This window comes from Fusarium redolens, assembly GCF_020744475.1.
Source record: "Fusarium redolens strain MPI-CAGE-AT-0023 chromosome Unknown BKA55scaffold_1, whole genome shotgun sequence".
In the NCBI taxonomy this organism is placed as follows: domain Eukaryota; kingdom Fungi; phylum Ascomycota; class Sordariomycetes; order Hypocreales; family Nectriaceae; genus Fusarium; species Fusarium redolens.
Genome location: NW_025763664.1, coordinates 416259 through 437041, shown reverse-complemented (window position 1 = coordinate 437041; position 20783 = coordinate 416259). Strand labels below are relative to the sequence as shown.

The window sequence follows — 20783 nt, the reverse complement described above, 5'->3', positions numbered from 1 at the left end:
AGACGCATGCGCGATGATACGGCAAGTAGCAGTCTTTTCACAGATACACAGCTTCAGTGAATGAGTAGTTGCTTATGACTTTCTGGGCATCTATCTCAATAGCTCAATAGGTGATTGTACCATCGACTACTTTCACATCATTGTCAAGTTTGCCAGCCGACCTGACTGCCTCTGCATGCCGTAACGCCCCCACCTCGGCTTCTGAGGCGAGAGAAAAGTCGTATCTCAGCAGTTTAGTGGTTCCTGGTACTCCATACTTTTCCGAGAATCCCGACACCTCAGATACAGTTCCCAGATCCACAATGAGAGACTCCTTGACACCAAAGACGGCATCAGAGGTCTCATACGGGTCGCCACGAATATAAAGTGCCCTGGTCACGTCAGTATGAGAGTCTTGACTGTTTTCTTGGGTATGACTTACGTTATTAAAAGGTCATATCCAGGCTTCTTGAGTTTGAAGTGCATATGGCTGGGGCGATAGATATGTCGGTTCAGAGCCTTCAAAAGATCTCCGACAGGCCCGTCGCCGGGGATTGGGTAAGGGACAGGCACAATGGCCTTGAAATCAAGATTTCCTTGACTGTCACTGTGTAGTATAGCTCTGTTATCGAAGCCTTGCCGGTCTGCATATTGCACATCATAGAAACCCTTGGAGTCGGTTTCCCAGACATCAACCTCGACGTCTGCTAGTGGGTTACCTTGAGAGTCTCGTACTGTACATACAACCAAGAGTGGTTCTCCATCAGGATCATGAGAAATACTATCCCCAGAAGCCACATTCTCAGCTCCGTGTGCATGGAAGGGACCAAGAACAGTCCCCTCGGTAGACGTAGCTGGCTTAGGGTGATCGATTGAATCTACCAGAAGTGACAGTCCTAGGACATCAGATAGAAGAATGAATTCTTGTCGGGTATCGCTGCAAATCTTTCCAGTTCTGGTGAGGAACTGAACGGCTGTCTCCCACTCAGATGTACTTAGACGAGTCTCACGCGCAAAGTCATGGAGGTGATGGACTAGCCTCTCAAAAAGGAAGCGTGTTCGGGGGTCCTGGCAGGTGGAGTTGATAGCCACGACATTCTCGGTAATGTTTTCAGTTGTGAGATCTTTTAGAAGGGGGATGCCTGGATGAGTGCGCGACATGGTGGACGTATATGTGATATGACGGATGCTGAGTATGCTTGGAAATGGAGACTCTTCAAGTTTCAGGTGCCAGGCTAATGAATGAATCTGTGAGTTTTGGCAGCACAGTGACGGATGCCTTTTTTAGGCCGATCCCACCGAGGCGTACCTGTACAATGGCGGAGGTGGGGGAGAGCGGGTGGGTGCGGAAAAGCCGGGTGGGTTGGTGGGTAGGTACATCTCGACGCTTGGAAATCGGAACCAAGATAAAGCGAAGAGAGTTGCTTTGATGGCATATCATGATACAGCTATCAAATCGTGTTCCCAACACAAGACGCGCCTGTGCAAGATGGAGCCCTTCGTCTATAGCCCTCTCCCTCACAGGATCATCTTTGGACGAGGTTCAACCCGTCAACTTCCACAATGCCTTCAACAACTTGGCTTCCGTCGGCCTCTCGTCCTATCGACTCCTTACCAGGTTGACCAAGCAAAACAAATCACTGACATTCTCGAGTCGCACGTGGATGCCATTTGGATTTTCTCCGAGGCCACCATGCACACTCCCTTGGATGTTACCGAGAAGGCCCTCGAGTTTTGCCAGCAGAACGAGCCCGACGTTTTGGTGTCTATTGGGGGCGGCAGTACCACTGGACTCGGCAAGGCGATCAGCTTCCGCAAAGGGATATACCATATCTCCATTCCTACAACATACGCCGGTAGTGAGGTGACACCAATCCTCGGGGAAACCGTCAATGGCATCAAAACAACCAAGACTCACCTTGAAATCCTGCCCAAAACTGTCATATACGACGTCGACTTGACCCTCACGCTCCCACTTCCCATGTCGCTTACCAGCATCATTAACGCTATCGCGCACGGTGTCGAAGCGCTCTATGCCCCCAACACTAACCCTATCATCAGTCTCATGGCGGCCGAAGGTGTGAGGTCTCTCGCGAATGGAGCATATGAGTTGCTCGACGATCCCAACTCCATCATAGCTCGATCGGTTTGCCAGTATGGGGCTTGGCTCTGCGGAACTTGCTTAGGCAGCGTTGGAATGTCTCTCCATCACAAGCTTTGCCACACATTAGGTGGCTCTTTCAACCTGCCCCATGCCGAGACACACACAATTGTTCTTCCACACGCCTTGGCGTACAATGCTCCCAAAGTCCCGCAGGCTATCAAGGTCCTGGCTGGAGTGCTTCCAGATAGCCAGGGGGATGCTCTACACGGCCTCAATACGTTGCTCAACAAGTTGGCTGTTCCACGAAGCTTGAAGGCCATTGGATTCAAGGAGGAAGATATTGATAAGGCAGCTGATATAGCCGTCAGCAAGTCTTATGCTAATCCAAGAGAGATTGACAGAGATCTCATCCGGGAAGTCATCAGGAGGGCGTGGGCTGGTGAGGAGGCAAGGGCAGATTTGTAACACAGACTTCACAAGAGCTATCAAGATATTACGATCCTTTAAAGCCTCTGTTTCGATTTGTGTGATATTCCGGCGTTGTCTTCGTGCGCCTTCGATATGACGTTGTGCCTACAGGGTATTTGAGTAATAGATTTATGATCATTCCTCTAAATCAACCAACTGTCGGGCAACATAGCAAATCATGACTGCCCGGAGTTTCTGGCTTCCAACGTATGTTTAACGAAAAGGAAATCAAAAATCAGATATTTTCATTCAACACACTTTCTATCTTGTTTAAAGTTGTCCTACACAAGACATATCCGATTCCCATAGTCACCCAGCAGCATACAATTTTCTTCACGTCCCCGCCGTCTTACTTCCAGAAGACTCAGTCTCTGCGGCCATTTTCTACTCAAAAGTTCTTTCTACTCAAAAGTTCGCTGCTTCTGCGCATTCTGTCTTGATCAATGCCGCATGAGCCGGACTCCGAACGCCGATTCTGACCTCGTAGGGCTTCTCTGTTCCAATGTCGAACGGCTTTCCAACTGGAATTGGATGTCCAGGAACTTGATGGAAGTCAAAGCAGTACAGTACACGCGCGATCAACAGGTGAAGGCTGTTACTAGCGATGACCCATCCGGGACATACTCGGCGACCTAGTAAAATAACTTGTTAGTCATATGATGTTTGGATGCATGCATGTCTTGACTCACCTGCTCCAAATGCTAAATGTCCCTTGATGGGCTTGTCTAGGTCCTCATTCATAAATCTCTCGGGCCAGAAGGTTTCCGGATTGTCATACTCCGAAACATCCATATGAACGCCCCAGCTATTCCAGATGACATTGGTTCCCGCTGGAATGTTGTATCCTTCGAAAGAGTCATCCTCAATCAAAGAATGGGCAATTTCTGGAAGCGAAATGCTAAAACTGGTCAGCCTATTTCACACAAGCGTGCGGCCTGCGCCATGGTTTCTTTCTTACTTACTTCCATCTAAGAACTTCTTTGCCGATGGCTTTGATGTAGGGCAAACTTGCAATGTCGCTCGCGGCTGGAAGTCTCTGCGCATCTGCACCACATACGTCGTCCAGGTCCTGACGTGCACGCTGCACAAAGTCAGGGAACAGCGCAGCACCAGCCATAAGCTGGTTCAAAGCCACGCGCGTGGTATCGGACCCTGCCTCAATGAGAGATCCAGCGAGGAAGACTGTCGACTCATAGTCAAGCATCTTATCTCTTCCAAGCCTTTTGAACTCAGAAACAAAGCACGTCACGTCCTTTCCTTGCCGTTGGCGCTCGGCAAGACTATCAAACTCTTCAGAAAAGTTTCTGCTTTGAAGTCAGTGGCCACCAGATATCACCAGCATTGAGGGATCGACGACATACTTCTTGGACTGTTCAAAGACACTGTCGCCCCACCACCTCCATGGCTGAATCGCGCGTGGGAGAGGAATATATGCCAGGAAGGGAAATGAATCGATCAAGCTGGAACCAGGTTCAAACATCTTCATGATCTCGTTGTTCGTCTCGATGATTCTGTCAACGTTTGGGTCTCCCATCCTTGTCCTTCGCCCGAACACCATGCTCATGATGAGAGAGCTGGCATATCGAGCGTTCGCCTGGTTCCACATATCAGGCTCCGTGAGGTAGTCGTACAACAGTGTTCGTGACTCGACATCCTGGAGGGGGGCAAAGACGTTACGGTTTCCGGGGCCGATGATCTCGTGTATGAGCTTGCGCTCCCACTTCCAGAGGTTGCCGTATGGCATGAAGACGACGCGTTTTCCACCAGAGGCAACATCTCCAGGCATAGGCAGATTCTGCCGTGAAATGTAGCGTGCCCCGCGTTTGTCGAGCAGCTCATTGGCAACGCGCTGAGAGTTCATGAATATCCAATAATTGGAGCCTACCTTGAGTGTGAACCTGGTGGGGAAAGTCTTGTAAGTGCTGGTTTTGTTGCGACTCTATTTGTGACACGTACATTTCGCCATATTTCCTAGCCAGTTTATGGAGATACAGACGCCGCCCGGCTGTATCGGTTGGTATCTGCAGCATATTCCCAAACAGAGGCACTCCGGGCACGAGATTAGGAAAATTGTACTTTCGATGGAATCTGAGCCAGAGAACCGTACGATGTAGGAGCCATAGCAATACCAGCGCAATACCAACCGGCACCACTTGGATATGTCGCCCAGCCAGCTTCATGGTGGTGTTAGGGATGGACTTTTTAGATGTGCACTCTCTAGCTTTTCCGCTGAGTGGTTCCAGATGTTACCGTGGATTACCAAGTGAACATCATTGGAGAGAGAAAACAATAAAGTATAGAGAACTTATAACCAACAAAGGTGGAACTACCAGGTGATGGGTATTCGGCTTCCCATCACCCACCTACTACAATACGGGTTGGTGGGCAAACTCCCCACCACATACCTCCCCACCCTATACTATGCCCGTTTGTGCCCGGCTGTGCATGCATTTGAGTGGCATAACGCTCGGCAGAGGTCAAAAGAGGCATCCACGGAAAGCACCAATCTATGCTTGTGCCATCAGTTAACCGCTAGAAGACTATATCGACTCGCTGTTTTGGGCTAAGTTCTTCTTGACTGTCTTTTCGTACACGGGGCTAGGTGAAGCGAGAGCAGGACTCAGAACGCGTATCCACCCTGATCAACAGAAGTAGCCATCGCTGGGTTCAGCCAGCTTGGACGCAGGAAAGGTTAAATACTCCATAGATACAACACACCTTGACCAACAACCAAATTCAAACAAATTCATTTCAGCTATTCTCATCCATCTATAGACAACCATGAGCTCAGGTGACAATGCAAACGGTTGGTCTGGTCAGGCCAGCGATACCGTCCCACTTATCATCAATGGGAAGGATGTCATCTCAAAAACATCGTTTCCTGTAAATAGCCCTTCCAACTCGGACAAGATCTGGAGTGGTTCATCTGCCTCGATCGGTGACGCAACCGGGGCCGTCGAGGCAGCCCAAGCGGCTTTCACGTCGTGGTCTCAGACAAAGCCGAGTATTAGAAGGGACATCATGTTCCGGGCCGCAGATCTCTTTGTCAGCAGAAAGGAAGAATTGTTTGCCTACCAGAGCCAGGAGACGGGTGCGGGGCGGCAATTTATGGAGATCAACATCAACGCTACGGCGCAGATCCTGAGGGACATCGGAGGAAGAATCGAAGCGGCAGTTGAAGGTTCGGTTCCTGCGACAGCTGACCAGGGGTCCCACGCCATTGTAGTCAAGGAACCATATGGCGTTGTTCTCGCAATTGCCCCATGGTATGTATGCAAGCACTCGCGTGCGGTTATCTGTTGACTGCCGTTGATACTGATGGTTTTCTTTCTTCTACCGCAGGAATGCCCCCTACGTGCTCGGGGCACGATCAATTGCGTTTGCCCTCGCAACGGGAAACACAACAGTTCTCAAGGGTTCCGAGCTAAGCCCGCGCGTCTTCTGGGCAATTGGCGACATTTTTCGACAGGCTGGCCTACCAGACGGTTGCCTCAACGTCATCTATCATCGAACGGCAGATGCGGCTGCCGTGACAGAAGCCTTGATTGCGCATCCCGCAATTAAAAAGATCAATTTTACTGGCAGTACTCTCGTCGGAAGCATCATCGCCAGTTTGGCGGGGAAGCACGTCAAGCCACTTTTGCTTGAGCTGGGTGGGAAAGCGAGTGCCATTGTCCTCAAGGACGCCGACGTGAAGAAGGCCGCGACAAGTTGCGCTGTGGGCGCATTTATCCACGTGAGTTTGACCCGTGATGCAATTCAAGGCAATGTATTTAATTGATGCTCATGATACCCAGGGCGGTCAGGTATGCATGTCGACGGAGCGCATTCTTGTGCACAGATCGATTAGTGACGAGTTCAGCGCGGCACTCAAAAAGGCCACGCAGGGGCTCTTCGGGCCCGAGAAGCCGCCGTTCGTGCTAGTAAATCCAGCGGCTGTACAGAAGAACAAGGGTCTCGTCGCCGACGCGCTCGCCAAGGGCGCGACGACCCTCTTGGGCAACGCGGAGTCTGTCGAGGACCAGCCTACCAAGATGAGACCCGTCATCGTCTCCAACGTGTCCAAGGAAATGGATATCTATCACACCGAGTCTTTCGGGCCTACCGTGTCCCTCATGACCTTCGACACGGAGGAGGAGGCTCTCGCGATCGCCAATGACACCGACTACGGGCTCTCGGGAGCTGTCTTCTCCGAAGACCTGAAAGCCGCCATGAGGGTCGCCAGGAAGTACGAATCTGGGGCGGTCCACATCAACTCCATGACCGTGCACGACGAGGCGTCGCTGGTGCACGGCGGGGCCAAGAAGAGTGGCTACGGTAGATTCAATGCCGCGCAAGGGCTAGCCGAGTTTCTGAGGTACAAGACAATCACTTGGAGGGAGTGAGTGAGTGGCAGAGGCGTCCAATGATGCCAGTCGTGTTTTTCAGCCATCTTTACCCCTCAGCAAATGGCGTGCTCTTTTATGCACAGCGGCGAGTACCATAGAGTACAATAGACAAACCTGCCTACACGTACTGTTATAGGATACGCAGACACCGAGCAAAGCCCGAAGCCCATCGAGTATGTCTATGCTGGCAGCATCTTGTGTATTTAGAAGACTACAAAGCTTTAGCAGGGATAGGTAGAGGCAGAAAAGGCCGTGCAGTGTAGCCGCGGGAATAAGCTGGTCTGGGTAGCTATTAGCCTTCTAAACCAAGCGACAATATGGCAGACCATCCCCAGTAGACCCTAGTGAAGGGTCACGCATATATACTTTCGTACCACCTCTTAGCTATACACACTCTAAACCCATCAATGCTAGGCTAGTCGATCTACCCCCGCAATCTCATCCCCCACATTTTCGGACTGGATTTGTCAACCCCAGAATCAATCAATCAATCATTCATTCATCCGTCCAAACCAAACCCGGAGCACGCACTTGTGACTCCCTCAATCTCCCTCATACCCACTCTCCATTGGCTTGCTGAAATGTCTTGTCAAACCAGCACCTCTACGCAGCAAGCTACTCGTGAAAATGCAGACAAATCTTCCAACCGACAAGGCTGCGGCTTCTCCTGCGATCAATGCAATGCCAGTTTCAACCGCCTAGCTCATCTACGACGCCACGAACTGACGCGCAAGTCGCTCCCTTTCTTTTTCTTGGAGAATCGGCCACGGCTGACCATTGTACTCATCTGCAGATGGAAGCGAGAAACCATACAACTGTATGTATTGCTCCCTAACATCCTCCAGAAAAGATGTCATCGTCCGCCATACCAGAAACTTTCATCACGGCCTTGGCAACAGAAAGTCGTCTGGCTTTCGAGGCAGGCGTCGCAACAATTCCCACCCTGGAGCTTCTCGTCCAAAGGCATCAAAGAACGGCTCTGCGCGAGCATCGCCTGCCACCACGACGGCCCGAGGACAGCAAAATCGTCACTCAGAAGGAGTCAACGACGCCATCGAGGAACGCGACGAGTCTCCGACCAACAATGAGGTAGACGGATCTCAGAGCAGTCAGGCCAACTCGCTGGACATCGCCATGCCCTCTCAACCTGACATTTTCCCTGCCTATCTTTCAGGGAGTCCTCTAGAATTCAATGCTTCCTTCATGGACCCCGAGCTCGTCAACCCCAACCTATCCGCCATGTTCGATCTCGACGCGCTTCTGGCGGATGCCCAAGGACTTTTTGGCGAAGTCCCAAGCTGCAATGCCCCGGAACTACCGATTCTAGCCTTGGAGCCACCGATGCCGAGGCCAGCCACTCTTGGCCAGGCAGACAAAACTTCTGCCCCGCGCAACCTAGTCCCCAACGACAACAAATGTGAGAATGCATGGGCCAACCTCACCAAATATCCGGTCCACATACTCGCTTCGCTTCGTTTTCCTTCCAAATATGCCGTGAGGCGGTTTGTCAAGGCCTTTCTCAAGCACATTGCTCCTCATATACCCATCATACACGAGCCGACCTTTGACATCGCTACAACGCCATGTAAGTAGTATACCATCATGGGTAATGCAATAGAGGCCCTGAACCAAGATTTGATACAGCTCCCCTTCTCCTTGCTGTAATGGCTTGCAGCGCCGCATATCTCGGTGAACACTCCACGTCTCAATCGATGCATGCGATCTCCGTACAACTTGTTTTCGAGGTAGGAGAGTCATCCCAGGCACTGCAATAATAAAGTTCGTTAACGCGAGGACCAGCATGAACGGATGATTGCATTCAGCAAGGCCGACCCCGAGACTCTGACCTGGATGCTACAGACATATTTGCTCCTGGCCTATTTTGAGATTCACTGCGGCTCGGAGGGCAAGAGAGCCCACGCGTTTCCTCATTGCGTCAAGGTAAAGTCCAACGACACGACATGTGGTCTGGCTATGGCTAACTCTCGTACGTTTTCAGCTTACACAAGAAGCACTCAGCGAGCTGCAGACGTGCCCGCCCACCACGTATAAGGATTGGGTGCGTTGGGAGAGTTTAAATAGGTACTCATACTCACTCCATGCACGCGTCATAGCTGTTCACACTATACCAGGTGTATCGCATCTACGATTCTCATAGGTGCCACTGTCTGCTCAAAGGAACAGGAAGCGTGGATTCCAACACCTATGGTCGAAGCCAGATTTGCCCTCCCGTCAAGCAATGCAGAGTGGCTAAAAGAAGAGTCCAGCTGGGGCATCCCCACTGAAGTTTTATACAGCAATGATGCGTTGGACAGCATCATTGCCGGCCAACCACCATCCATGCCAGTCAGCGAATTCGGTCTTGTAACCATCGTATCTGCCCTTCTCTACAGGATCTGCTCATTCGAGCTACTGACAGGCTCCCGTGACGGGGAACTCTATGCTAAATTCGGCAAGAAGATGGAACTGTCATTGCAGGTACTAGATGCAATCCTGAAGACTCGTACGGGCCAAGATGACGCTGGACTGGCCCCGAATCCCACCGTCCACTGCGCCAGATCCTTGCTGAACTCAGCTTTCTACCATCTTTACGCTAGCGTTCCGCTGTCTGCCATGAAGAAGTTACTCTGGTCGCCTGCCAGCCTCGATGATCCTGAGATCATGCACCTCTTAAACGAGGCGATCTCACCTGAACTCTACCGGGCACTCTTCAATGCAGCAGATCAGCTAAGATCCGACTGCCGCGTGGGTTTATCTTATATTAGAAAAATAGCACCGATAATATTCGGGCCTGAAAGTGCGGTCGGCGCCTTAGAGGGCTGTATGTCTTGGACTCCTTGCTCAACCTTTGTTCTGCAGCTGACTTGTAGACAGGCCTCCTCCTGTGCTGGTACCTTCAATTTGCGCAATCTCGTGTATCACAGATAGAGTCACGCGATCTTCTCAACGCGTTGATAAATGAGAGTTTTGCAGAAGTCACCGACCTGCAATTTGAGGATCATGGCCTACAATCAGTCTTACCGCTTGCCGTGTCAGCAGAGCTTCTCTCGGATGGCTCAATGTGGAAGTGTAAGCTTAAACCTCTGTCGCCAATAATTCTAAGAACATGCTAAATTAAACTGCTAATATACACAGGGCCTTCTTCTGTGTCACAAAAGCTGAAATCATTAATCAAGAAATTGGAGGATTCGGACACTACTATACACGTTGCAACGGCCTACCCTTGATAGAGACAGTTCAGGGACAAACAATGCTACCGTACATCTAATTGCAATGTACCATAAAATTTCGTCGATGAATTGGCCGTCTTGCTTTTGTCCGGATTATTCCGTATAAACGGGGAGCAGTGACGGTCAACATAACAACATATGGAATCTTTTGGGGTCCAAGTGGAGGAAGTCTTTTTGAGATGTTAAGAGCAAGAAGCACTCGATATCTTACACATATATATCATCATATTTTTTCTCTCCCATTGCCATGAACAAACTCGCTTCATTTCATTGACCATATCGTGAAAGGTGGGCGGGTATGGGTGGGTAGCTTCTGGGTGGGACGTCGGTGGTACTCAGCCCAACGATTGCCATTCTTGTTTCCCACCTATTTTGTATTGATCTACGACAGGTCATGAAGATTTCCATCTTTCTGACGCGTTTTTCTTTTCCAAGAAGAACAAAACAGCCGTTAGCAGAAAAGGCCAGAGTTGATGCCTACTGCCGACTTGAGCTTAACAAAATGACCACACGCAAGGAATACATTTTCAAAGTCATCAATGGAATCCCGATAGCCGCAGACGTATACTTCAGAAAGACGATGACATCTTCGAAGCTTCCAATAGGTGCGCAAACTACCCAGTCTACATCCTCTCTTAGTATCTAACGCGTTGAGCCACAGCATTACATTTTCATGGCGGGAATTTCACTGTCGGTTCGAAACAAATGCTCCCACGAGACCAATCTGAAAAGCTCTTGGACCTAGGCTTCGTGGTTGTATCCGCCAACTACCGACTGGCTCCCACCATTACAGTCTTTGAAGGACCGGTCAAAGATGCACTGGACGCATACGAATGGTCGCGGACCAAATTACCCGAGCTGCTCCTCGACGATGCTCATGTAAAAGCCGATGGCTCTCGGATTGTAGCCCTGGGTCATTCCTGCGGTGGCACCTTGGCCCTTCTGATGGTGAGCAGAGACCATAAATTCTGACACGGGTATGAGATGCTGATACGCGGACCGTCAAGGCCAGTTCACCCCAACCGCCTCGCGCAATTCTCGACATTTACGGCATCAAATACCTGACAGATCCGGCGTACCATACCCCCTTACCTGCACCTCCAGGTGCTCCTCAGATTGATCAAGATTTCACAAGCCAGATATGGAAAGATGACCCTCCCCCCACGTCAGCATCCCCTCCGATGGGGCCAGCAGGGCCTGAATTGGCCAACTATCGTGTTGCCTGGATGATTGATCAGCTCGGAAAGGGGACACAGTTGAAGACGGTTGTGGGAGACGGCGACTACGATCGCGTGGACCCCGTTTCGCTATTCTCCAAGGGTCACTTCCCTCCCACCTTTTTTATCCACGGCACCAAAGATGGGCTGGTGCCGGCAAGGCTATCGCAACGGGCACACGATGAGCTCAAGGGCCACGGTGTCGAGACGGAATTGGTCCTGGTGGAAGGAGGACAGCACGGCTTTGATGACATGGCGCAGCCTGAGAATGCACTTGAACTTTTGGGAAAGGGCTTTGAGTTCCTCAAAGCCCATGTCTGACATGATCCCATCCTGAAGAGAATAGGATATGAAAGGATAGCTACGACTAGGTACTCAATTGCTTAGATTTAACTATACGTGCCTTGCACAACTATGTATTCGTGCCTCGCGGCAAATCTTGAGCCGAGCAGACCGATTGCATACCTGATACATGTCGGTTTGAAATGTTGCTTGCTTTGGTGATACCTCACTACTGGGCATTATTAAATGTGCAAGACGTGTGACCTTGAGTGGTATTTAGTGGTGTGAAGTAGCACTTTACAGTAATTTTTGTGCTGGACGGGGCAGGTGGATCGACCGACGACAACTTAAAATTACCCACCGTAAGTGGGAATGACGATATATGTAGCGGGTATTTCAGCCGCTTGCAAGTCACAAGCCATTGCTTTAGATATTGAAACTGTTTAGCATAAAAGCTAATAGGCTAGGCCGCTCCCAGAACTTCACTTTCGCCAACATCCTCATCACCATTACAATCACAATGGACAAGCCCGCCAAACGCACAAGAGTCAACAAACACAAGCGAGTCTCAAGAGCCTGTAATTACTGCCGTGCTCGGAAGCACAGATGCGATGGCAGCCACCCAACCTGCTCGCGATGCTCTGCCATCCACTATCCATGCAGCTACGGCCCCGACTCCAAGAAACGCGGGCTGCCGACGGGATATGTGAGGGCTCTGGAGCTACTCTGGGCACTTGTCTTCACCGTCGTCCCTAATAGCAAGGTCATAGTCCAAGAGCTCTTGCCGGGTATCCAGTTTGCCCTCGATTCGCGTTCCAGACTGGTCTTGAACAGCAGGCTTGTCAGAGATTCCGAGACACTCAGAGAAGCTTGGGACGATAGTGACGTCCAAGAAGAATTGGATCAGCTCTTGTCAAATATTCAGCAAGGGAACGGCTCCGGTACAAATTCTGTGGCTTCCATCAAGGCCGAAACCTCTTCCGCCGACCTCTCCCTTCGTGCCAGGGCATTTGAGGCTATCAAATCTTCACCACCAGTCGACGACGCTCGACGAGCTTCGGGCCCCCTGGATGCTAATAGGGCCAGTACACCTCTCCCTCAACACGCGTCAGGGCTCCAAACAGCTCCATGGAACGACGTATCATCCGCCACATCTGCTCAGCAGGTACGGCGGCTGATCGATATATACTTTGCCCATACCAACTGTTGGCTCCCAATAGTACAAAAGCACAAGATGCTGGAGTTATTGTATTCGCCGTCACGAAATTCTCGGGCTGAAGAGGGAAACCTGGCCACTCTGTGGGCTGTTCTTGCTTATGCTTCACTTCAAGATACCCGTGACCCTACTGGACCGTCTGATGGCCGAGCCGCTCTTCCTACGCCCGAAGTAATCTATTCCAAGGCGAGACAACGGATACCCAACGAAGATGCGCGACTGCCAGGCTACGTTCAAGCTTTGCTTATCCTAGGCCTCTTTAAAATGGATCAGGGAGATCTTGTGTCTTCGTGGCACTTAATTGGCCAGGCAGTGAGGATCTGTCTTCATCTTGATACCGCGCCTTCTGCCAGCAACGGCTCGAACGTTGCAAATGTCGATGATGACAACCAGAAGCGGCTTCTCCTAAGTTGTTTTATACTCGATACTCTGGTATCATGTCGTTTGCGCAAGCCGCCCCATCTCAGGACAGGAGATTTGTGTTTCTCGCCAATGCTCGCAGAAACAGGTCCGAATGAATGGGAACCACAGAACCTAAACTCTGCAACTTTGGGCAACATCAACTCCATGAATCAGCCTTCTCGGGCATTAAGTATCTTCAACTGCTATGCCAGCTTGATGCGCATACTAAACGATGCCATGTCGGATCATCTATCCTCGGACAGGCCCTGCACCAAAAGTCTACTAGCACTGAATCGCTGGTATGACCGACTCCCGCAACATTGTCTAATTTCATCATTGTCTGGTCAGGGTCAGCCGGAAGCCACGCAGAATCTAACGCCACAACAGTTCAACCTTCACCTCGCCTTCACGAGCACTGAGATGTACCTCAGGTCACAACAGGCTCTTGTCTCCACAGAAGGGCTATCGAGCACACAAACTGTAGAATTAACAGGCTTGTCTATGGGATATCTCCTGTCAACTTTTGCGAAGGAGTTCGGTGTAGCTAGCATGCCTGCTATATTCAAGGTCTACCAAGCCATTGGCGAGAGAAGAGTCTTTAGGTCTGCGCGGCAGGGTCATTCTGCTGACTCACTGTTCTCGGCATTGAGCAGCGAGCCCTCTCCTAATTTGCTACCAACACCTCCGGAGCTCTCTGAAACCAGCGCTGCTAGTACTAATAGGTCAGGGTGGCTTTCCGCCATGTCATTACCTTGCCAAGTAGAGGGTAGGTCAACGACGATTCCTTTCTAGTTCGTACTGACAAAAGACGCAAATAGATTCGAGTACTCAGTCTTATTCACTGACATCAGATGCAATGCACGAATATGATATAGAAACTTGGGGTAAGATATTTGGCACCGCAGAGTTGGGTGAAGCAGGCATATCAACCCAGCAGGACAAGGAGAGCCTAAACTACTTGAATGGAATGGCATGGTGAGATAAAGAAAGTTAGAGCCTCACTATTGTGATCGGGTTCTTCTATTCTCATCAAGATCTGAAGCGCTGTAATGGCTACTGGGCAGGTTCCACTGTAGATTTCCGTAATACCGTCCAAGTACAATCACTATCTCTATCTATCAATTGACGGAATACGGCGAGCCTTGGGACGCCCACCAGTTTGTTTGGCTTTGCCCACTCTACGTTTTGTCAGACTTATCAAAGATCCTTCCAGAGTGGTGTTGATGGGTTGGCTGCATGGGTGGAGTTCTGTCATCGGGTGGGAATGAACTCCACCCGCTCTTTTGCGAGGCTGGCTTGAAAGTATCGGTAATAGTCGTTCGTGAGGTAGCTGGCTTGTCGCTCATGAGGACTAGTCAAGCATTTGTATTTAGTTACCAACAGCATCCTTTCAGAGCCTCCTTTCTCTGCTATCAGTTTCACCTTTCAATTCCATTCTACCTGCACCAACATGAGTCCCAGCTTGCCTGCAACTACGAATCGTGCCTTATGGCTCTCCTCATTCGACAAACCTTTGAAGCTCGTTGATCTCCCTGTTCCTGAGGCAACAGCTGGCTCAGTCGTTGTCAAAGTTCTGAACACAGTAGTATTCCCTTATGCCGAAGACATTCACCAGGGCAAGCTACCTGTGTTCAACCTGAGCCTTCCCCTGGTGCCGCATCCAAGCCACATCGGCCGGGTACACGCCGTCGGATCGGATGCCATACTCGCCAAGCCCGGTGACCTGGTCTTTTTCTCGGCCGCCATCTATGCGCGAGACGATCCCAGCGTCAGCATTATCCAGGGCCACCACGGCGGAGAGGGCCCGATCGGCCGCAAGCTCATGCAAGGAGAATGGCGGGACGGCGCCCTCCAACAGTATCAAAAGGTCCCCCTCGAGAATATCTTTGTATTAGACGAGGATCGACTATGCACTCAGCTTGGATACACGCCCGCTGACCTTCATGAGATCTCCTTCTACAGCATCTCTGCTGGAGCTTTATTCGATGCTGCTAATCTACTAGCAGGCGAGACGATTGTACTTGGGCCAGCCACTGGAACCTACGGAGGTATCACCTCTGATATGGCACTGGCTCTGGGTGCCAACGTCATTGCCATTGGTCGCAGTGAGGAAAAGCTCGCACACCTGAAGCAGCAGCTTGGGAACCACGAGCGATTCAGCTATGTTGTCATGAGCGGAGATGACGAGGCGGATGCGGCCGCAATCCAAAAGGCAAGCCCCGATGGACGCGGTGTCGAAGTTTACAATGACTGGGCATCAGGCAGCTTGGAGGGCTCTCCGTACTTCTCGGCCGCCATACAGGCTGTGCTACCAGAAGGGAGGGTTGTCCTCAGTGGGGCGCCATCTGGGTCTATTTCGGTTCCGTACACGCTCGTTATGCACAAAAACATCAAGATCCTTGGGAAGGTCATGGTCTCACGAGGAGGAATTGACTTGACTATCAAGATGGTGAATTCGGGGGTTCTCAAGCTCGGCAAGCGCGGGGGCTCGAGCCACAAGGTGTACAGCTTGGAGGAGCATCACGAGGCTTTCGAGGATGCAAAGCAGAATAGTGGCTTTAGAGTCTACACAGACATTGCTCCTAACCCATGGTAGAATTGGGAATAGTTGGCTCTGTACCTATATTTGCATTCGTTTTGCAACACGATATCATCATGTAGTCAGATGTATTGCTGTCATTGTGCACAACTTATCGAGCTAGAAAATGCAACCGAGGTGATGATAGCATATGAATGCTATGGAGCAACAAGTGCGCTGAATCATTGTGGTGCCACCCGACGAGACTCACTTTAAGCGAGTGGGTGCTAGACGTATGCCCAGATACCATATCAGGGACTTTATGGTGGGGATGCCCACCGGGACGGATGTTCGGAACCCCACACGGAAACAGTTGTGGTCTCAACTAAGCTTGATAAAGTGCAATCCTCACCAATTGGCATTTCAGTCGGTATCTCTAGTTGGTCAGTCTTGGATAAGTGACTAGCCCTCTTTTTGTGCTTCAAACCCAGCCGTCAACATCAAATCTTGTCTAAGCGAAATGCCGTGCGCTGATTGTTACCGAGGACACGACCATCCCGGCCCTGTTCACGGCCGTGAGACCAAACTTCATGGCCATGATGTGTACGTTGCAGAGCCCCAGACCAAAGAGGTTTCCACAAAGGGACTGATAGTCGTCCTTTCGGATGCGTTTGGGTGGAACACGACCAACCTACGTGGTGTGGCAGACAGATACGCAGAGCGAACTGGCTGCAGAGTATACCTTCCCGATTTCATGCATGGTAAGCTCATGGTTTCTTTCCATTTCCTCGGGGATTTTAAAGTTAATATGGTTTATTTTTAGGAACTGCTGCACCCGCATCCATCAAGGCCGTCATCGATAGTGTTCTTAATGAAGGAGGCTTCTGGGGATGGCTGGTAAAACCGTAAGTTAAACATATACCAAGCGACACTGTTATTCCTAACGCAAAGAATCAGGTGGAACTTCTTGAAGGCGGCGTTCGTCATGGTCCCCTTCAGTATTCGCAACAAGCCCGAGAAGCGCTATCCTGGTGTCCGCAAGTTCATGGACGACCTACGTTGCGCCGAGGCAGCTGATCTCAAAGTTGGCGTGGTGGGCTTCTGCTGGGGCGCATATGGTATCACGCATCTGGCCCACGGTGAGGTGGCTACGAATGGCAAGACAATCATCGACGCAGCCTTCACCGCTCACCCGAGTGAAATCAAGGTTCCGCAAGACATCGAACCTGTTAAGCTACCCTACAGCATGGTCATTGGCGATGTCGACTTTGCCTTGCCTTTGAAGGAGGTGCAGAGGGCAGCTGGGATTCTCGAAGCAAAGAGTGATGTAGACACTGAGGTTGTAATTATCCCTAATGCAAAGCACGGCTTTGCTGTTAGAGGCAACCCAAATGACAAGGAAGAGAAAGAAATGGCTGATCAAGCAGAAGATCAATTCGTTAGGTGGTTTACTAAATACCTGACTTGAACGAAGTGGAATAATAGTTCTATACCTATCTCTAGTCGCTTGGTAACTTGAAGGCTATCGACCCTATTGGGCTGATCTTCGCGTTTTGGGAGCTCTGATTGCACTTCGCTGAAGTAGAGAATCGCTTCATCAGCCCTGTCATCGAACAAAGGGCTTATGCCCTGCTCTTGATTAAAAGACTTTGTAGTACGGCCCAAAGTTATGGTGACAGTAAATAAATACATTATTCGGGATAAGCCATTGTTGTTACAGTGGCATGGCTGACGCGTCTTCTGTCGAGCCTTTAGAGAATTGTCGTCATGGTCATCGGATAGATTTCCATATTTTGAGGGATGGGATAGGTGCCACGATGAGCTCGTTGGGTAGGGAGGGCGATAGAAGAAGCTAGCTGTTTCAATGGGGCGTTTACTGTTATGATTTCAAGGATGAAAACTTTACTACCTCTACCTAAATATGTACTCGTCTTAACCAACGTCCCAGGTCTATTCGTTTGTGTAATTGAGCCCAATATATGCCAATATTCAACGCCGAAGCCTCTCAATCGAAGACGATGGATTGGGGATTGAGCCCCTTGAAAACTGGTAAATTCCTATCATTTGTAGACCAGGTATTAGGGATCGTAGTGATACTCTCTGACTCAAACGTCTCCCTAATGGCGACCCAGTCCTCATGCTTATAATATATCCTCTGCTATCTCTCTATACCTATAGTATACCTCTAGGATTATTAAAAAGTAAAGTAATAATATTTATTAAGGGTAAAGAATTAATAAATAAAGATAAGTAAGCTAAATATAATATAATTATTATAACCCCTGTTTATATTAATAGTATATTAATATTATAGCTAATTTATATATTTAATTATATAACTTATCTTATAACTTATTTAATCTTTTTTTATTACTAATATTAAATTTATAACTTTAAATCTTTAACTTTAGGTAATTAAACTTATATAAAACTTAATATATTTCTTTTAAACCTTATAATTACCTTACTTTTATTTATAGTAAATATTATATTATAAGTCTGTAGTTTTCTTTAATACCTTCTTAGCCTGCTATTAGATATCTTTAAGCTACTTATTATATATACTACTACTAAGGGCTTTAATAAACTTCCTCTCCCTTATATTTAGCTATATGTGACGGAATGGGTTTCAAACAGGTAAACTAGTCTGTACTAGGTTTAATGTTTGCAGAGTCATAGGGCGTTATACTAAGCAGTTACGAAGTATTACGTCTCTTAATAGTGAATAGAGCGGGTTAGGCGTATTTAGGTAAAGAAGTCTTATTAATAGCTAGTAAGCTAAGTTCTATAAAAGTGCTAATAAATATAGTCTATATACTAGAGGTATCCTTAAATAATTAGTAAGGTTATCGAGGGATTAGTAGTGATTTAAGCGGATTAGTACTGATTATAATAGATTAGCTCTGATTGTAGAGTCTTGGCGCTGATTGTCTTTAGCGGGGATTGTGGTGATTGGTGGAAAATGTGGGGTATATGTAATAGAACTGCTGGGGTCGTAACACGATCTCTCCCCTCCCTTGGGCCTTATCCTCGAGGCCTGGTTAATACATTTTTCTATTAGTCATTCTCTGTGAGTGTAATCCTAATCCTGTAACCCCTTAAGATGTCTAACCGTATATCTAAGACTAAGAAAACTTCTACCGAAAATCGCAATTCTCTTTATATCCTTATTGCGGCATTTAGGAATCCTATTATGCCTTATTCTAACTGCATCTATCGGAAGATGGAGGATTCCTGTATTCTCAATCTTGCGAAATCGAATTGTTGTGATCCTTATATCAAGTTAGGAATATCCTGTAATAGTTATAGTCTCTTTATAGCAGCAGGTATGTTTTCTTCTGTATAAAATTGTTTTATAGGTTCTGCTAACATAACATTAGCTAAAAAGATTATTAATAAAAAGCGTTGTTTAGAGCGTAAGGAAGAGGCTGCTAAGGATGAACTAATCGGTCTTTAAGCAGAGTCTACTTGTATTTATAATGCCATAAATGCTCAGTTTGCCAAGATTACTTATCTAAGGCGTCAGTATCGTTAAGTAGAGGTAAAGGGTTTGGACATAATCTAACGTAGTCTTAGTTTTATGGATAAACTGGAAAAGGCAGAGCACGACGAGCAGGCTGCTTTAGAAGGTGCTATAATTAATAGGTCTTTTTAGGACTGGTCTGCTATTGCCGAATAGTCTAAGTAGGACTTATTAGGTCTTAGTACTTTCCTTAATCCTTCTAGTTCTAGTAGAAGTTCTTTAGGAGTCGTTAGGTATTAGCAAGGTGTTTAGATAGTTCCTATATGTTTTTGTTTTCTAGGTAGTTCTTCTATTTAATAAGGTATTCCGTTCGCTTATTAATTCTCCTTATATCTCTAATTGCTTCTGCTTTATAGACTTCTAGTCCTTTAATTTCTTCTAGTTCATTACTAATCTTAATATATATTATATTAGCTGCTGATTTAAGTAGTGTAATATAAAAGATTAGATAGAGCCTAACTTTTAGTAGTAGGTCTAATTTGTAATTGTTCTTTGAGATTTTTCTTTTTATCTTATATAATCTAATATACTTGTAGTTTAGTTTATAACTTAGTTATTTTATTATAATGTTTTTTATAGCTAAGTAGATTATATCTCCCTTTAAGAAGGTTAGTCTCTTAATCCTTTTTATATTATAGTATTTTTTTATTTATTTTCTAACAAATTCTAATTTTTTCCTTAATTCCTTATATAAAGCTCTTAGGTCTTTGCTCTTAATTATGGCGGCTAGGTTAACTGTTTTTAGTTCTCGCGCCGTATAATATAGGTCTAGGGTGAATCTAAAGTTTGCTGCTAAAGGTATTATTTCTATACTTTCGTTATATGCTGTATTGTAGGCGAGTTAGGCACTTGGTAACTTTTCTACCTAATTATTTTATTTATAGTTAATATAATATTATAGGTATTATTCTAATACTTAGTTTATCTATTTAGTTTATCTATCTATTTATAGTCTAAATGCTATTAAGAGTTAGTAGTTTAGTCCTATATATAATATTAATGCCTGCTAAAATTTACTTACAAATGTTATTCCTCTATCTATTAAGATTTCGTGGGGTAGTCTATGTTCTCTAACTATCCTATTATAGAAGATATAAGAAAGTTACTCTGCATCTATATCTTCCCTATAGGGTATATAGCAAGAGAATTTAGTAAGTTAATCTACTACTACTAGGATATTATTATAAAAGATTCCGGTTAAGGGTTCTTCTAATAAGGGTAGCTTGGTTATGCAGTCTATTATAATTAAACTTTATAGTCTTTCTGCTACTTCTAGTAGTTATAGTAGGCCGTAAGGTTTATGTCGTTACGCTTTGGTTTTTATATATAAGTTATATTATTTAATAACCTTCTTTATTATTTTTCTAATTCCTTTCTAATTATAGTGCATCTAGATGCATTTTAGGGTTTTCTTAATACCTTAGTGGCCGTATAGGGGGTATCTATATATATCCTG

At 47.5% G+C, this 20783-nt stretch overlaps 7 protein-coding genes across 7 annotated transcripts; 5 read left to right on the top strand and 2 right to left on the bottom strand.

Moving 5' to 3' along the window:
- Positions 1-103: 103 nt before the first annotated feature.
- BKA55DRAFT_496941 (Intradiol ring-cleavage dioxygenase) lies at positions 104-1140 on the bottom strand (the record flags this gene model as incomplete). Its single annotated transcript, XM_046186413.1, has 2 exons — positions 104-371; positions 422-1140. 2 exons carry the CDS (start codon positions 1138-1140, stop codon positions 104-106), a joined length of 987 nt encoding a protein of 328 aa, XP_046055852.1.
- A 328-nt stretch (positions 1141-1468) lies between these two features.
- Positions 1469-2548, top strand: BKA55DRAFT_497883 (uncharacterized protein; the record flags this gene model as incomplete). The annotated part of the gene is made up of 1 exon (XM_046186501.1): positions 1469-2548. The coding sequence occupies one exon, from the start codon at positions 1469-1471 to the stop codon at positions 2546-2548; it is 1080 nt and encodes a 359-aa protein (XP_046055851.1).
- A 408-nt stretch (positions 2549-2956) lies between these two features.
- Positions 2957-4731, bottom strand: BKA55DRAFT_496537 (cytochrome P450; the record flags this gene model as incomplete). Its single annotated transcript, XM_046186379.1, has 5 exons — positions 2957-3183; positions 3241-3449; positions 3514-3855; positions 3913-4449; positions 4508-4731. 5 exons carry the CDS (start codon positions 4729-4731, stop codon positions 2957-2959), a joined length of 1539 nt encoding a protein of 512 aa, XP_046055850.1.
- Positions 4732-5332: 601 nt separating this feature from the next.
- Positions 5333-10166, top strand: BKA55DRAFT_495747 (Aldehyde/histidinol dehydrogenase; the record flags this gene model as incomplete). Its single annotated transcript, XM_046186309.1, has 12 exons — positions 5333-5817; positions 5894-6287; positions 6349-6474; positions 6505-6932; positions 7076-7138; positions 7785-8524; positions 8584-8684; positions 8734-8880; positions 8939-9021; positions 9072-9760; positions 9814-10008; positions 10075-10166. The coding sequence occupies 12 exons, from the start codon at positions 5333-5335 to the stop codon at positions 10164-10166; spliced, it is 3543 nt and encodes a 1180-aa protein (XP_046055849.1).
- A 505-nt stretch (positions 10167-10671) lies between these two features.
- On the top strand, positions 10672-11707 carry BKA55DRAFT_498819 (Alpha/Beta hydrolase protein; the record flags this gene model as incomplete). Its single annotated transcript, XM_046186587.1, has 3 exons — positions 10672-10774; positions 10831-11117; positions 11177-11707. The coding sequence occupies 3 exons, from the start codon at positions 10672-10674 to the stop codon at positions 11705-11707; spliced, it is 921 nt and encodes a 306-aa protein (XP_046055848.1).
- A 481-nt stretch (positions 11708-12188) lies between these two features.
- BKA55DRAFT_587904 (fungal-specific transcription factor domain-containing protein) lies at positions 12189-15882 on the top strand (the record flags this gene model as incomplete). Its single annotated transcript, XM_046194720.1, has 4 exons — positions 12189-14052; positions 14138-14261; positions 14602-14603; positions 14837-15882. The coding sequence occupies 4 exons, from the start codon at positions 12189-12191 to the stop codon at positions 15880-15882; spliced, it is 3036 nt and encodes a 1011-aa protein (XP_046055847.1).
- Positions 15883-16324: 442 nt separating this feature from the next.
- Positions 16325-17272, top strand: BKA55DRAFT_587903 (Alpha/Beta hydrolase protein; the record flags this gene model as incomplete). Its single annotated transcript, XM_046194719.1, has 3 exons — positions 16325-16565; positions 16628-16709; positions 16762-17272. 3 exons carry the CDS (start codon positions 16325-16327, stop codon positions 17270-17272), a joined length of 834 nt encoding a protein of 277 aa, XP_046055846.1.
- Positions 17273-20783: the final 3511 nt, after the last annotated feature.